This window comes from Bombina bombina, chromosome 7, assembly GCF_027579735.1.
Source record: "Bombina bombina isolate aBomBom1 chromosome 7, aBomBom1.pri, whole genome shotgun sequence".
In the NCBI taxonomy this organism is placed as follows: domain Eukaryota; kingdom Metazoa; phylum Chordata; class Amphibia; order Anura; family Bombinatoridae; genus Bombina; species Bombina bombina.
In genome coordinates, this window is record NC_069505.1 from 574733814 (window position 1) to 574750624 (window position 16811).

The 16811-nt window shown below is 40.7% G+C and overlaps 1 protein-coding gene across 1 annotated transcript in view; it reads left to right on the forward strand.

The window, feature by feature from the left end:
• The window catches only part of SLC44A4 (solute carrier family 44 member 4), a 185269-nt gene that overhangs the window by 137899 nt on the left and 30559 nt on the right, over window positions 1-16811 (forward strand). The window contains exons 8-9 of the mRNA XM_053721983.1: window positions 919-1024; window positions 16707-16790. Coding sequence (XP_053577958.1) covers window positions 919-1024; window positions 16707-16790 — 190 coding nt within the window. The remainder of the gene's footprint in view (window positions 1-918; window positions 1025-16706; window positions 16791-16811) is intronic.

Consider the following 16811-nt stretch of genomic DNA (forward strand, 5'->3'; position numbering starts at 1 on the left):
GTTGGGCAGTCGGGGGGAGTGGGTGTGTAGTACAGGGGCAGGGAGGATCAATTTTTTACTGTACTTCTCTTCTAAACAAGCCCATTCAGAGCAAAGGAAAATACTGGGGTGTTATTGTATCCGATACCCTATTAGTATAAAAATATTGTGTCACAATTTAAAGGGATAGAAAGGTCAAAACTGAAATGTGCATGAGTGTATTTCAGTTTTAAATAGAAGCATTTTTTGCAATATACTTCCATTAGCAAATGCTTCTAGACAAGTTGTTACTGGTTTTCAGCAGCATACGCGCATATGCTGCGATGGCCCGTGCACCAGCATTCAAACACCACACCTTCCCAGAGAGTCAGTCTGCAGTGGCTGGTATGACACAAATTAAGAAGTATATTGCAAAAATGCTTCTATTCAAAATTGAAAGGCACACATGCACATTTCAGTTATTACTGTTCTATCCCTTTTAAAGGGAAAATCAAAAATTTAAAATTACATTTTTTTAGGATTTAGACAGAGCAGCATTTTTGAACAAATTTCCAATTTACTTCCATTAACAAAATGTGCACAGTCTTTTTATATTTACACTTTTTGAGTCACCAGCTCATACTGAGCATGTGCAAGAATTCACAAAATATACATGTGTGCATTTGTGATTGGCTGATGGCTGTCACATGATACAGGGGGAGGGGAAGTAGCCATAACTTTGAAAATCTACTACTTATTTGAAGCTCAGACTAAGTGCTATTGCATGATCTTGTTAACATACATTTGTTAGTTATGCAAATCTACCGTATTTACTGGTCCTTTAAGTGTAAATACAATGATTTATTGCTAAGAATAACTAAAATTATTTTTCTTACTAAATGTTTGTAATAGCAGATTATTCCTTTGGTTTATAATGCAGATCTGTTTGTTTGGTTTTAGTTTTTAACAGATGTTTCCCGAAAGTGAACCTTACTTTCCCGTCAGACTTTACAGTTGATGGAATGGGTTTTGACCAAACCAGAGGCAACATCGCTAATGCTTCCAGGTGAGAGAGATTTCCTATTTTCCATTTATATCTCCAAACAATTTTGTTTCTCATTTTACTTCTTTACCCATTTCAGCCCTTGTGCTCCCTCTTTCCCTTCTTTGTCTCTCCATTTTCTTCAGTTTTTTTCTGTTTCAATTTTCTTCTGTCTTTTCTGTCTTCATTTCCTTCTGTCTCTATTTTCTTCTCTTTTCTGTCTCTATTTCTTTCCTAAGATATGGTGAGTCCACAACGTCATCAATTACTAGTGGGAATATCACTCCTGGCCAGCAGGAGGAGGCAAATTATCACTCCCCTTCCCACAATCCCCAGTCATTCTCTTTGCCTTCGTCAATGGAGGAGGTGAAGTTTTGGTGTCTGATGAAAATTGGATTTCTTTCTAGCCGTAGTCCACGTTAATCTATTCAGTAGGGTAGTGGTGGCTTTAAAGCAGTTAGGAACTTGTGAGATGGGCCTTGCTGCATTTTCTAAAATTTTGCTGCCCTAGTATAGAAAGCCAGAGTAGATTTACTCGGTTCTTTCTTTTTCTACAGGTGTTTGTTAGGAGTGTCGTCCTCTCACACCTTGTGAGCTGTCCTGCCAGACAGTTAGACATGCAGGTAAGTGCCTTTGTCTTCTGGGGCTGGGAGGCTGGCACTGAAGGGGTTAAGGAAGACCCTCTGCATTTACTTATGGGACTAATATCCTGGGTTAAGGATTAATTATAAGCAGTGGGCAGGCACATTGGTATGTGAAGAAGCAGGATTCTGCTCATTCAGAGACTGGGGTTAATCTCCTTCATGGGATGAAAGGGGTTAATCCTGTTATGTTGGCTCAAGAGTTTGTTTTATTATTGCACTTAATTCACATGATGGTTCTGTGAGTAAAGTTGTTTGCGGACTCTTTTATGTTTTTATATCGCTTATTCTGCTATTTCTTGCCGGCTCTGACGTAGGTAGTGGCTTTTCCGCTCAAAAATTTAGTCCTTCCTGCTTGAAGCACGTGCTCTGCATTTGTGGCGCAGCTTCACTTGCCGGTCACGTGACATCTCGCTCCGATCCTGGAAGGCTTATCAGAGTGGGCACAGTGGCTACTGTTGTGGAGTCTGGGTTTTCTATGCTCTTTTCGAAACGAAGGGGCAGGTAGGCACCTCAGTCACAGGCTGAGGTGTAGATGTGTGCTTAACTAGCAAACTTAAAGTTATACCCCTTGCTTCCCAACGTATTAGTATTTGCAGACTTTTGGGGAATTAATACAGCAAGCTGTGAGGCCAATATGCTTTCTTAGGGTATATATTGCATCTTTTTTCTTGATTTAAAGTGACAGTACCTCAATAAAGTATCGTTTATTTTTTTGCCTTTTTTTCCTAAAAAAATTGTTATCTCTATCATTGAGCAGGATTCTGCTCCTCTGGACAGGTGTCTGCTTTGTTTGGAGAATCAAATTGAGTTGCCCTTGCAATTTTGTTCCTCATGTGTGGAGAGGACTTTAAAACATAAAGATATACTCTTTGTTTCTAAACCAATTGTCTCTCTGGATGATGCTGTTCAGGCAATGCCACAGCTTTCTCCTCACACGTCCCTAGCCTCTATGGCGTCACATACAGTGCCCTGCAGTTCCTCTCAATCTCCAAGAGGAGTCTATTTGCAAGCAGAAATTGCTGTCCAGGTATCTTCAGCGGTATCTGCAGCATTAGCTGCCTTTCCTATTCTAAAAGGAAAACACAAGAGGAAATGTAGAGATTTAGATAGTAATGTTCCTGTTCCGGCTCCCACTACCCAAGTTGTCCTCCCTCATAAGTTTGATGAGGAAGATATGTCAGTAGCATCTGAGGGTGAAATCTCAGATTCATAAGTATAATTCCTTCATCTGATGCTGAAGTTGCATCCGTCATGTACTGTTAAAGGAGGTTTTGGCTACTTTGGACGACTCCAGTACTCCTGTCGTTGTCAACCCTAAGAAATCTAGTAAACTAAATATATACTTTGATGTTCCTTCCGCTGTGGAGGTGTTTCCTGTTCCTGACTGTGCTACAGAGATTATTGCACAGGAATGGGAGAAGCCAGGGATACCTTTTTCCCCGTCTCCTGTCTTTAAGAAGATGTTTCCTGTCGTTGACTACATTAAAGAGCCATGGCACACGGTACCTAAAGTAGAAGGGGCTATTTCTACCCTTGCTAAGAGAACTACTATTCCTATTGAGGATAGCTGCTCTTTTAAGGATCCTATGGACAAAATGCTGGAGACTTATTTGAAAAAGATATATATTCATCAAGGTCTCCATTGGCAACCTGCAGTGTGTATAGTTACTGTGTCAAGTGTGGCATCTTATTGGTTCAACGCTTTGTCTGATTCTCTTCAGGTAGAGACTCCCTTGGAAGAGATACAAGACATGATTAAGGCTCTTAAGTTAGCGAATTCCTTTATTTCTGATGCTACCTTGCAGGTTATTAAACTGGGAGTCAAGATATCTGGCTTCGCTGTGCTAGTCCGCAGGGCTTTGTGGCTGAAATCTTTGTCAGCCGATGTTACCTCTAAGTCCAAGCTTCTGGTGATTCCTTACAAGGGTAAGACCTTGTTTGGACCTGGTCTGGCAGAAATCATTTCTGATATTATGGGTGGAAAAGGGTCTTTTTTACCACAAGATAAGAAGAATAGACCTAAAGGATGTCAGAGTAATTTTTCGTTCCTTTCATAACTTTAAAGGAAAGTCTTCCAAGCAGGAGCAGTCCAAGTCTTCCTGGAAGCCCAATCAGTTTTGGAACAAGGTGAAGCAATCAAAGAAGCCCGCAACTAAATCAGCATGAAGGGTTTGTCCCCGATCCAGGATCGGATCAAGTGGAGGGAAGACTTTCTCAGTTTTCTTAAGCATGGATACAAGATGTCCCAGATCTCTGGGCTGTGGACATAGTATCTCAAGGAGTATTTCAAGGTTACAAAATAGATTTTAATGCCTTTCCTCCCAGGGTCAGGTTTCACATCTCAAGACTATCTGCAGACCAGATAAAAAGAGAGGCGTTCTTGAAATGTGTTCAGGATCTTTCCTCCCTGGGAGTGATAGTTTCAGTTCCAGTAGAGGAACAGGGCCTGGGTTTCTATTCAAATCTGTTCGTGGTTCCCAAAAAAAAAGGGAACTTTCAGACCTATTCTAGACCTGAAGTATCTAAACAAGTTTCCCAAAGTACCGTCCTTCAAAATGGAAACTATTTGTTCCATTCTGCCCTTTGTCCAAGAGAGTCAGTTTATGAAGATCATAGACCTGAAGGACGCATATCTTCATGTTCCCATTCACAGGGATCATCACAAGTGAGATTCGCCTTTCTGGACAAGCACTTTCAGTTTGTGGCTCTTCTGTTTGGTCTTGCCACAGCTCCCAGAATTTTTTCGAAAGTTCTGGGGGCTCTCTTGGCAGTGATCCGGTCTCGGGGATTTGCAGTGGCAACCTACCTGGACGACATATTGGTTCAGGCGCCATCTTTTCAACAAGCAAACTCTCATACAGAGATATTGTTGTCTTTTCTATGTTCCCACAGATTGATAATGAATCTGGAAAAGAGTTCCCTTGTTCCAGCTACAAGGGTAGTTTTCTTAGGGACCATGATAGATTCCCTATCTATCAAACATTTTCTGACAGAGGTCAGAAAATCCAAGATTCTTTCCTCTTGCCTCACTCTGCAGTCTACTGTTCGGCCATCAGTGGCTCAATGTATGGAGGTAATTGGTCTGATGGTCGCTTCCATGGACATCATCCCCTTTGATTCCATTTGAGAGCTCTGCAGTTATGCATGCTCAGACAATGGAACGGGACCATTCAGATCTGTCGCAGAGGATAGATCTAGATCAGTCGACAAGAGACTCTCTCCCGTGGTGGTTTTCTCAGGATCATCTGTCTCAGGGCACATGCTTCTGGAGACCTTCCTGGGTTATTGTAACCACAGACGCCAGCCTGCTGGGCTGGGGAGCAGTCTGGGAGTCGTTAAAGGCACAGGGACTATGGACTCAGGAGGAGTCTGCTCTCCCCATAAACATCTTGGAGTTAAGAGAGATTTACAATGCTCTGATGGCTTGGCTTCAGTTGTCCTTAGCCTGGTTTTTCAGGTTCCAGTTGGACAATATCACCTCAGTGGCTTACATCAACCACCAGGGAGGAACTCGGAGTTCCTTAGCCATGAAGGAGGTGGCTCAAATTATTCAGTGGGCGGAAGCTCAAAATTGCTGTCTATCTGCCATCCACATTGCAGGAGTGGACAACTGGGAAGAGGATTTCCTGAGCAGACAGACATTTCATCCTGGGGAGTGGGCTCTCCATCCAGAAGTTTTCTCCAGGTTACCCCTCAAATGGGGGGTGCCGGAGTTGGATCTGATAGCGTCTCGGCAGAATGCCAAGCTTCCAAGGTACGGTTCAAAGTCAAGTGATCCGCAGGCCGTCTTGATAGATGCTCTGGTTCCTTGGGATTTCAGTCTAGCTTAACTGTTTTTTCCATTTGCTCTCCTTTCACGAGCCATTGCTCGTATCAAGCAGGAGAGAGCATCTGTGATTCTAATACCTCCTGCGTGGCCTTGCAGGATTTGGTATGCAGATCTCGAGAAGATGTCATCTCTTCCACCTTGGAGGTTGCCTCTGAGGAAGGACCTTCTAACTCAGGGTCCATTCCTTCATCCAAATCTCGTTTCTCTGAAGCTGACTGCTTGGAGATTGAACACTTAGTTCTGTCTAAGCGTGGTTTTTCTGAGTCGGTCATTGAGACCATGATTCAGGCGCGCATGCTTGTTACTAGAGAGATTTACCATAAGGTATGTTGTAAATATCTTTATTGGTGTGAATCCAAGGGCTACTCTTGGAGTAGGGTCAGGATTCCTAGGATTTTGTCTTTTCTCCAAGAGGGTCTGGAGAAGGGTCAGATTTCTGCGTTATCTGTTTTGTTACACAAACGTCTGGCGGACGTGCCAGATGTTCAGTCTTTTAGTCAGGCCCTGGTCAGAATCAGGCTTGTGTTTATGTCTGTTGCTCCTTCTTGGAGTCTTAACCTTGTTCTTAAAGTTTTACAGCAGGCTCCGTTTGAGCCATTGCATTCCTTAGATATTAAGTTATTATCTTGGAAGGTTTTGTTTCTTTTTGCTATCTCTTCTGCTCTGAGAGTTTTGGAGCTCTCGGCCTTGCAGTGCGATTTGCTTATCTTATCTTTCATGCTGATAAGGCGGTTCTTCGTACTAAGTTGGGTTTTCTTCCTAAAGTGGTTTCAGATAGAAATATTAATCAGGAAATTGTTGTTCCTTCTCTATGTCCTAATCCTTCTTCACATAAAGAAACATTTTGTTACACAACTTGGATGTTGTGCGTGCTTTAAAATTCTACCTACAGGCGACTAAGGATTTTTTTCTGCCCTGTTTGTTTATTTCTCTGGCAAGCGTAAAGGTCAGAAGGCTACTGCTAATTATCTTTCCCTCTGGTTGAGAAGTATTATTCATTTTGCTTATGAGACCGCTGGTCAGCAGCTTCCTGAGAGAATTACAGCTCATTCCACGAGGGCTGTTTCCTCTTCCTGGGCTTTCAAAAATGAAGCTTCTGGGGAACAGATTTGCAAGGCTACAACTTGGTCCTCTCTACATACTTTTTCAAAATTTGATACTTTTGCCTCGGCTGAGGCTACTTTTGGGAGAAATGTTCTTTAAGCAGTGGTGCCTTCTGTTTAGGTCTGCATGTCTTTTTCCCTCCCTAGTCATCTTTGTCCTCTAGCTTGGGTATTGGTTCCCACTAGTAATTGATGATGTTGTGGACTCACCATATCTTAGGAAAGAAAAGAAAATTTATGCTTACCTGATAAAGTTACTTTTTTCCGGATATGGTGAGTCCACGACCCCACCCTTAGATTTAAGACAGTTGTTTCTTTCTAATGACACGGGGAGTCCACGGATCATCATCAATTACTGTTGGGAATATCACTCCTGGCCAGCAAGAGGAGGCAAATAGCACCACAGCAAAGCTGTTAAATATCACTCCCCTACCCACAATCCCCCAGTTATTCTCTTTGCATGTAGTGCAAGGAGGAGGTGAAGTTTAGGTGTTTGATGAGAAGTTTTCTTCAATTAAGATTTTTTTTTTTAGCAGAGTAAGCTTACTCTGTTCCTTTCTGGGGTCTAGCCTAGTCCACATCAGTCTCTTCAGTAGGGCAGTGGGTGGCTTTTGAGCACTTGAGAACTTGTGAGGTACAATCCTCACTGCTTTTTTTTAAGAATCTGCTTCCCTAACTAGAAAACCTGAGTAGGTTTACTCAGTTTTTCTCTCTTCACAGGTCCATGTAAGGGGCTGCACCCTCTCAAACCAGGTGAGCTGTCTTGCTGCCAGACAGCACTTTCAGGTAAGTGCCATTTTAATTTTCTTTTGCAAGGAGATTGCTGGCACTTGTTACAGCTAAAAGCTGTCTTATTTAAAATGGGACTTTATTAAACCTTCATGTTTGGGGTTTCTTTTAGGCAGTTTGGGCATTGAGACTGTGAGATGATTTATGGTGGCTCAGTGTGTTATAGTAGTTTTTATACTTTTGGTCATGGGGATTACTGTTGTAAGCCATTTTTTTCGGCAGTTAGGGCTCTGTAACCGCTCTGTATTTGAAAATGAGCTGCAGGACAGGTAGGCACCTCAGTAAAGCTACTGAGGTGTATAGGTAGCCTGAGGTCTATTTGGTTTGTTGCGCTAACACACATTTCTATTTAAAGACACAGTACACATTTATTTTTTATTTTCAAATAAAGAATTTTTACACTTTATCCTTATTTATTTCATAAGATGGATCAAGAGGCTTTTCAAACCATTATCCCAGGCAAAGTTGCTGCTTGTCAGTTATGTTTTTATGCTCAGGTGGAACCCCAGTTCATTTTTGTTCCTCATGCATTGAGAGAACTTTGTTATAGAGATAAAATATTTGATCATAAGCCACCATTATCCAAGGCAAATTCTGTTCAGGTGTCTCCTGTTGCAGATATGCCGCAGCTTTCTCCTCAAGTGTCCCAACTTTTTCAGTCTCCACATACAGTGCCCTGTGTTTCCTCTTGCAATCCTGTAGGATTTTCTCTACAAGACATTGCTTCCCAGGTATCCCTTGCGGTATCTGAGGCCTTGTCAGCTTTCCCCATGTTGCAGGGAAAGCGTAAAAGGAAATTTAAGGAAACAGTAAGGTTTCTGATCAAGTTCTGGCTATCTAGAGTGTCCCTTCCCATAAGCCTGAGGAAGAAGACATGTCGGTAGCATCTGAGGGGGAAATCTCAGACTCAGACAGTGTAATTCCTTCTGATGTTGAAGTGGTATCCTTCAGATTTAAGCTAGACACCTTCGCTTATTACTTAAGCAGGTTTTGGCTACTTTGGACAACTCCGACACAACTATCGTAGTCAATCCTAAAAAGTCTAGTAAATTAAACAAATACTTTGATGTTCCCTCCGCAGTGGATGTTTTTCCGGGATCCTGACCATGCTGCGGAGATTATTGCTCGAGAATGGGAAAGACCTGGTATTCCCTTTTCTCCATCTCCTATTTTTAAGAAGATGTTTCCTATAGATGATTCTATTAAGGAGTCGTGGCAGACAGTTCCTAAGGTAGAATGAGCGATCTCCACTTTGGACAAGAAGTCTAATATTCCCATAGAGGATAGTTGTTCTTTTAAAGATCCAATGGATAAAAAATTGGAGGCTTTACTAAAAAAGATGTATGTCCACCAGGGTCTACAATGGCAACCTGCGGTGTGTATCGCCACTGTTACCAGCGCTGCGGCTTACTGGTTTGATGTGTTGTCTGAATCTCTTCAGACAGATACCCCTCTTGATGAGATCCAGGACAGGATTAAGGCTCTCAAGTTAGCCAATTCCTTCATTACATTCTGGTTCCTTACAGGTTATTAAACTGGGAGCCAAAATTTCTGGTTTTGCAGTCCTAGCCCGCAGGGCCTTGTGGTTGAAGTCCTGGTCTGCGGATGTTTTATCTAAATCTAAGCTCATGGCTATTCCTTACAAGGTTAAGACCTTGTTTGGACCTGGTTTGGCAGAGATTATCTCAGATATTACTGGAGGGAAGGGTTCTTTTCTTCCTCAAGATAAAAAGAATAAGCAGAAGGGACGTCAGAGTAATTTGTTTCCTTTCGTAACTTTAAAGGCAAGTCTTCTTCCCTTTCCACCAAGCAAGATCAAGCCAAGCCTTCCTGGAAGCCCAACCAGTCCAGGAATAAGGGAAAGCAATCTAAAAAGCCTTCAGCTGATTCCAAGTGAGCATGAAGAGTTGGCCCCCGATCCGGGAGCGGATCTTGTAGGGGGTAGCCTCTCTCTTTTTTTCCAGGCTTTGATAAGAGATGTATCGGATCCCTGGGCGGTGGACATTGTCTCCCAGGGATACAAAATAGACTTCATATCTTTTTCCTCCCAGTGGCAGGTTTCTCCTCTCCAGATTATCTGTAGACCAGATAAAGAGAGGCATTCTTACATTGTGTCAAGGACCTTGCTGCCCTGGGGGTAATAGTTCCAGTTCCCTTTCAGGAAAGGAGTCTGGGATTTTACTTGAATCTGTTCGTAGTTCCCAAAAAGGAGAGAACTTTTCGACCAATCCTAGATCTAAAATTTTTAAACAAGTTTCTCAGAGTGCCATCCTTCAAGATGGAGACTATACGCTCCATTCTTCCCTTGGTACAAGAGGGTCAGTTCATGACAACCATAGACCTAAAGGATGCATACCTTCATGTTCCCATTCACAGGGACCATCACAAGTTTCTGAGATTTGCCTTATTGGACAATCATTTCCAGTTCATGGCCCTTCCATTCGGCCTTGCCACAGCTCCCAGAATTTTTCAAAGGTTCTGGGGGCTCTTTTAGCTGTGCTTCGATCTCGGGGCATTGCAGTGGCACCTTATCTGGATGGCATTCTGGTTCAGGCGCCATATTTTCAACAAGCAGACTCTCATACGGAGATCTTGTTGTCTTTTCTTCAATCCCACGGATGGAATGTGAATCTGGAAAAACGTTCTTTGGTTCCAGCTACAAGGGCCATATTTTTGGGGACCATAATAGACTGTTAATGAAGATTTTTCTGACGGAGGTCAGAAAAAGAAAGATTTTCTACTCTTCTACTCTTGTCTTGCCCTTCAGTCCTCTCCACGGCCAGCAGTGGCTCAATGTATGGAGGTAATCGGTCTGATGGTGGGTTCCATGGGCATCATTCCGTTTGCTCGGTTCCATCTCAGACCTCTGCAGTTATGCATGCTCAGACAATGGAACGGAGACTATACGAACCTGTCTCCGCGTGTAGATCTAGATCAGGCATCAATAGACTCTCTTCCGTGGTGGCTTTCTCAGGATCATCTCTCCCAGGGTACTTGCTTCCGCAGACCCTCCCGGGTGATTGTGACCACGGATGCCAGCCTTCTAGGTTGGGGAGCAGTATGGGGCTCATTGAAGGCTCAGGGCTTATGGACCCAGGAGTAATCAGTCCTGCCCATAAACATCTTGGAGCTTAGAGCAATCTTCAATGCTCTTCTGGCCTGGCCTCAGTTAGCCTTAGCTCGGTTTTATCAGATTCCAGTTGGACAACATAACCTCGGTCACCTACATCAACCACCAGGGGGGAACTCTGAGTTCCTTGGCCATGACAGAGGTGGCCCGAATTATTCAGTGGGCGGAGACCCACAACTGCTGTCTTTCTATGATCCACATCCCAGGAGTGGACAATTGGGAAGTGGATTTTCTGAGCAGACAGTTTTCATCCCGGGGAGTGAGAACTTCATTCGGATGTGTTTTCCAGCTTGACCCTCAAGTGGGGGCAGCTGGAGTTGGAACTCATGGCTTCTCGTCAGAATGCCAAACTTCCGAGATACGGCTCGAGGTCAAGAGATCCGCAGGCATTTCTGATCGGTGCTCTGGCAGTTCCTTGGAAATTCAGTCTAGCATACCTGTTTCCTCCGTTCGCTCTCCTTCCAAGAGTCATTGCTCGAATCAAGCAGGAGAGGGCGTCTGTAATTCTCATAGCCCCGGCCTGGCCTCGCAGGATTTGGTATGCAGACCTAGTGGAAATGTCATCCTTTCCACCTTGGAGACTGCCTCTGAGGAAGGACCTTCTACTTCAGGGTCCCTTCCTTCATCCAAATCTCGTTTTCTCTGTAGCTGACTGCTTGGAGATTGAACGCTTAGTTTTATCTAAGCGTGGATTTTCAGAGTCGGTCATTGAGACCTTGATTAAGGCTTGTAAGCCTGTGACTCGCAGGATTTACCATAAGATCTGGAGTAAATACTTGTATTGGTGTGAATCCAAAGGATACTCTTGGAGTAGGGTAAGGATTTCTAGGATTTTGTCCTTTCTCCAGAATGGTCTGGAGAATGGTTTGTCGGAAAGTACTCTAAAGGGTCAGATTTCGGCATTGTCTATTTTGTTACATAAGGGCTTGGCGGATGTGCCAGACGTGCAGTCATTTTGTCAGGCCTTGGTTAGAATTCGGCCTGTGTTTAAACTTGTTACTCCTCCATGGAGTCTTAACCTTGTTCTTAAAGTTTTACAACAGGCTCCGTTTGAGCCTATGCATTCTTTAGATATTAAGATGTTATCTTGGAAAGTTTTGTTTCTTGTTGCTGTTTCCTATGCTTTGAGAGTTTCTGAACTCTCTGCTTTACAGTGTGAGTCCCCTTATCTTATATTTCACCCTGATAAGGTGGTTCTGCGTACTAAGTTTGGTTTCCTGCCCAAGGTTGTTTTGGTCAAGAATATTAATCAGGAAATCGTTGTACCTTCTTTGTGTCCTAATCCTTCTTCTCACAAAGAACGCTTGTTGCATAATCTGGATGTTGTGCGAGCGCTAACATTTTATTGGGGGGCAACTAAGGACTTTCGTCAGTCTTCTGCATTGTTTGCTTTTCTGGGAGACGCAAGGGTCAGAAAGCTACGGCTACTTCCCTTTCCCTTTGGCTGAAGAGCGTTATTCACTTGGCATATGAGACTGCTGGACAGCAACCTCCTGAGCTCATTCCACAAGGGCTGTTTCTTCTTCCTAGTCCTTCAAAAATGAAGCTTCTGTGGAACAGATTTGCAAGGCTGCAACTTGGTCATCTTTGCAAACTTTTTCCAAATTCTATAAATTCAATACTTTTGCCTCGGCTGAGGCTTCTTTTGGGAGAAAGGTCATTCAAGCAGTGTTGCCTTCTGTTTAGGTTTCTGTCTTATCCATCCCTTATCATCTGTGTCCTCTGGCGTGGGTATTTGGTTCCCAACAGTAATTGATGATGATCCGTGGACTCACTGTGTCATTAGAAAAAAAACAAAATTTATACTTATCTGATAAATGTATTTATTTCTTGACACGGTGAGTCCACGGCCCGCCCTGTACTCAGTTTCTTTTTATATAAACCTCCGGCACCTCTGCACCTTGTGTTACTTCGTTTCTCTCCTTTCCCTTCGGTCGAATGACTAGGGATTGTGGGAAGGGGAGTGATATTTAACAGCTTTGCTGTGGTGCTCCTTGCCTCCTCCTGCTGGCCAGGAGTGATATTCCTACTAGTAATTGATGACGTTGTGGATCATATCTGGAAATAAATAAATTTATCAGGTAAAAATAAATTTTCTTTTTCTTTTGTCTCCATTTTCTTCTCTTTTCTGTCTCTATTTTATTTTGTCTCCATTTTTTCTCTCTTTTCTGTCTCTATTTTCTTTTGTCTCAATTTTCTTCTCTTTTCTGTCTCCATTTTCTTCTCTTTTCTGTCTCAATGTTCTTCTCTTTTCTGCCTCTATTTTCTTTTGTCTCCATTTTCTTCTCTTTTCTGTCTCCATTTTCTTCCCTTTTCTGTCTCTATTTTCTTTTGTCTCCATTTCCTTCTTTTTTCTGTCTCCATTTTCTTCTCTTTTCTGTCTCCATTTTCTTCTCTTTTCTGTCTCCATGTTCTTCTCTTTTCTGTCTCTATGTTCTTCTCTTTTCTGTCTCCATTTTCTTCTCTTTTCTGTCTCCATTTTCTTCTCTTTTTTGTCTCTATGTTCTTCTCTTTTCTGTCTCTAATTTCTTTTGTCTCCATTTTCTTCTCTTTTCTGTCTCTATTTTCTTTTGTCTCCATGTTCTTCTCTTTTCTGTCTCCATTTTCTTCTCTTTTCTGTCTCCATTTCTTCTCTTTTTTGTCTCTATGTTCTTCTCTTTTCTGTCTCTATTTTATTTTGTCTCCATTTTTTCTCTCTTTTCTGTCTCTATTTTCTTTTGTCTCAATTTTCTTCTCTTTTCTGTCTCCATTTTCTTCTCTTTTCTGTCTCAATGTTCTTCTCTTTTCTGCCTCTATTTTCTTTTGTCTCCATTTTCTTCTCTTTTCTGTCTCCATTTTCTTCCCTTTTCTGTCTCTATTTTCTTTTGTCTCCATTTCCTTCTTTTTTCTGTCTCCATTTTCTTCTCTTTTCTGTCTCTATTTTCTATTCTGTCTCCATTTTCTTCTCTTTTCTGTCTCCATTTTCTTCTCTTTTCTGTCTCCATTTTCTTCTCTTTTCTGTCTCCATTTTCTTCTCTTTTCTGTCTCTTTTCTTTTGTCTCAATATTCTTCTCTTTTCTGTCTCCATTTTCTTCTCTTTTCTGTCTCCATGTTCTTCTCTTTTCTGTCTCTATGTTCTTCTCTTTTCTGTCTCCATTTTCTTCTCTTTTCTGTCTCCATTTTCTTCTCTTTTTTGTCTCTATGTTCTTCTCTTTTCTGTCTCTAATTTCTTTTGTCTCCATTTTCTTCTCTTTTCTGTCTCTATTTTCTTTTGTCTCCATGTTCTTCTCTTTTCTGTCTCCATTTTCTTCTCTTTTCTGTCTCCATTTCTTCTCTTTTTTGTCTCTATGTTCTTCTCTTTTCTGTCTCTAATTTCTTTTGTCTCCATTTTCTTCCCTTTTCTGTTTCCATTTTCTTCCCTTTTCTGTTTCCATTTTCTTCTATTTTCTGTCTCAATTTTCTTCTTTTTTCTGTCTCCATTTTCTTCTCTTTTTGTCTCGATGTTCTTGTCTTTTCTGTCTTCATTTCTTCTGTCTTTTCTGTCTCCATTTTCTTCAATTTTCTGTCTCCATTTTCTTCTCTTTTGTGTCTCTATTTTCTTTTGTCTCCATTTTTTTCTTTTTTCTGTCTCCATTTTCTTCACTTTTTGTCTCCATTTTCTTCTCTTTTTTGTCTCTATGTTCTCTTTTCTGTCTCTATTTTCTTCTGTCTCCATTTTCTTCTGTCTCCATTTTCTTCTCTTTTCTGTCTCCATTTTCTTCTCTTTTCTGTCTCCATTTTCTTCTGTCTTTTCTGTCCTCATTTCCTTCTGTCTCCATTTTCTTCTCTTTTCTGTCTCTGTTTTATTTTGTCTCCATTTTCTTCTTTTTTCTGTCTCCATTTTCTTCCCTTTTCTGTTTCCATTTTCTTCCCTTTTCTGTCTCCATTTTCTTCTCTTTTCTGTAATTGATGACGTCGTGGACCATATCCGGAAATAAATAAATTTATCAGGTAAGCATAAATTTTCTTTTGTCTCCATTTTCTTCTCTTTTCTGTCTCTATTTTCTTTTGTCTCAATTTTCTTCTCTTTTCTGTCTCCATTTTCTTCTCTTTTCTGTCTCCATTTTCTTCTCTTTTCTGTCTCTATTTTCTTTTGTCTCAAATTTCTTCTCTTTTCTGTCTCCATTTTCTTCTCTTTTCTGTCTCCATTTACTTCTCTTTTCTGTCTCCATTTTCTTCTCTTTTCCATCTCTATTTTCTTCTCTTTTTTGTCTCTATGTTCTTCTTTTCTCTGTCTCCATTTTCTTCTTTTTTCTGTCTCCATTTTCTTCTCTTTTCTGTCTCTATTTTCTTTTGTCTCCATTTTCTTCTCTTTTCTGTCTCCATTTTCTTCCCTTTTCTGTCTCTATTTTCTTTTGTCTCCATTTTCTTCTATTTTCTGTCTCCATTTTCTTTTCTTTTCTGTCTCAATTTTCTTCTCTTTTCTGTCTCCATTTCTTCTCTTTTCTGTCTCAATTTTCTTCTCTTTTCTGTCTCCATGTTCTTCTCTTTTCTGTCTCCATTTTCTTCTCTTTTCTGTCTCCATTTCTTCTCTTTTTTGTCTCCATTTTCTTCTCTTTTCTGTCTCTAATTTCTTTTGTCTCCATTTTCTTCCCTTTTCTGTCACCATTTCTTCCCTTTTCTGTCTCCATTTCTTCCCTTTTCTGTCTCCATTTTCTTCCCTTTTCTGTTTCCATTTTCTTCCCTTTTCTGTTTCCATTTTCTTCCCTTTTCTGTTTCCATTTTCCTTCTCTTTTCTGTCTCAATTTTCTTCTTTTTTTCTGTCTCCATTTTCTTCTCTTTTTTGTCTCGATGTTCTTCTCTTTTCTTTCTCTATTTTCTTCTGTCTTTTCTGTCTCCATTTTCTTCTCTTTTCTGTCTCCATTTTCTTCTCTTTTTGTCTCTATGTTCTCTTTTTGTCTCTATTTTCTTCTGTCTCCATTTTCTTCTTTTTTCTGTCTCCATTTTCTTCTCTTTTCTGTCTCTATTTTCTTTTGTCTCCATTTTCTTCTCTTTTCTGTCTCCATTTTCTTCCCTTTTCTGTCTCTATTTTCTTTTGTCTCCATTTTCTTCTATTTTCTGTCTCCATTTTCTTTTCTTTTCTGTCTCAATTTTCTTCTCTTTTCTGTCTCCATTTTCTTCTCTTTTCTGTCTCAATTTTCTTCTCTTTTCTGTCTCCATGTTCTTCTCTTTTCTGTCTCCATTTTCTTCTCTTTTCTGTCTCCATTTCTTCTCTTTTTTGTCTCCATTTTCTTCTCTTTTCTGTCTCTAATTTCTTTTGTCTCCATTTTCTTCCCTTTTCTGTCTCCATTTCTTCCCTTTTCTGTCTCCATTTCTTCCCTTTTCTGTCTCCATTTTCTTCCCTTTTCTGTTTCCATTTTCTTCCCTTTTCTGTTTCCATTTTCCTTCTCTTTTCTGTCTCAATTTTCTTCTTTTTTTCTGTCTCCATTTTCTTCTCTTTTTTGTCTCGATGTTCTTCTCTTTTCTGTCTCTATTTTCTTCTGTCTTTTCTGTCTCCATTTTCTTCTCTTTTCTGTCTCAATTTTCTTCTCTTTTTGTCTCTATGTTCTCTTTTTGTCTCTATTTTCTTCTGTCTCCATTTTCTTCTCTTTTCTGTCTCCATTTTCTTCTCTTTTCTGTCTCCATTTCTTCTTTTTTCTGTCTCCATTTTCTTCTTTTTTCTGTCTCCATTTTCTTTTCTTTTCTGTCTCCATTTTCTTCTGTCTTTTCTGTCTTCATTTCCTTCTGTCTCAATTGTCTTTTCTCTTTTCTGTCTCTATTTTATTTTGTCTCCATTTTCTTCTTTTTTCTGTCTCGATTTTATTTTGTCTCCATTTTCTTCTTTTTTCTATCTCCATTGTCTTCTCTTTTCTGTCTCTATTTTCTTTTGGCTCCATTTTCTTCTTTTTTCTGTCTCTATTTTCTTTTGGCTCCATTTTCTTCTCTTTTCTGTCTCTATTTTCTTCTGTCTCCATTTTCTTCTGTCTCCATTTTCTTCTGTCTTTTCTGTCTCCATTTTCTTTTCTTTTCTGTCTCCTTTTTCTTCTGCCTTTTTGTCTCCCTTTTGTTCTGTCTTTTCTGTCTCCCTTTTCTTCTGTCTTTTTGTCTCAGTTTTCTCCTGTCTTTTCTGTCTCCCTTTCCTTTTGTCTTTTCTGTCTGCCCCTTTCTCCCAGCCTCACCTTGATTACCACCTTTTTCCTATTTTATATTTTAGTCAGATTATAGATTCCTTCAATTTCCAGAATCTCGGAAAGAAAATCTTTGAGGATTTTGCAAAAGCCTGGCCTTATATTCTCATGTGAGTAATTCTGTAGAATAT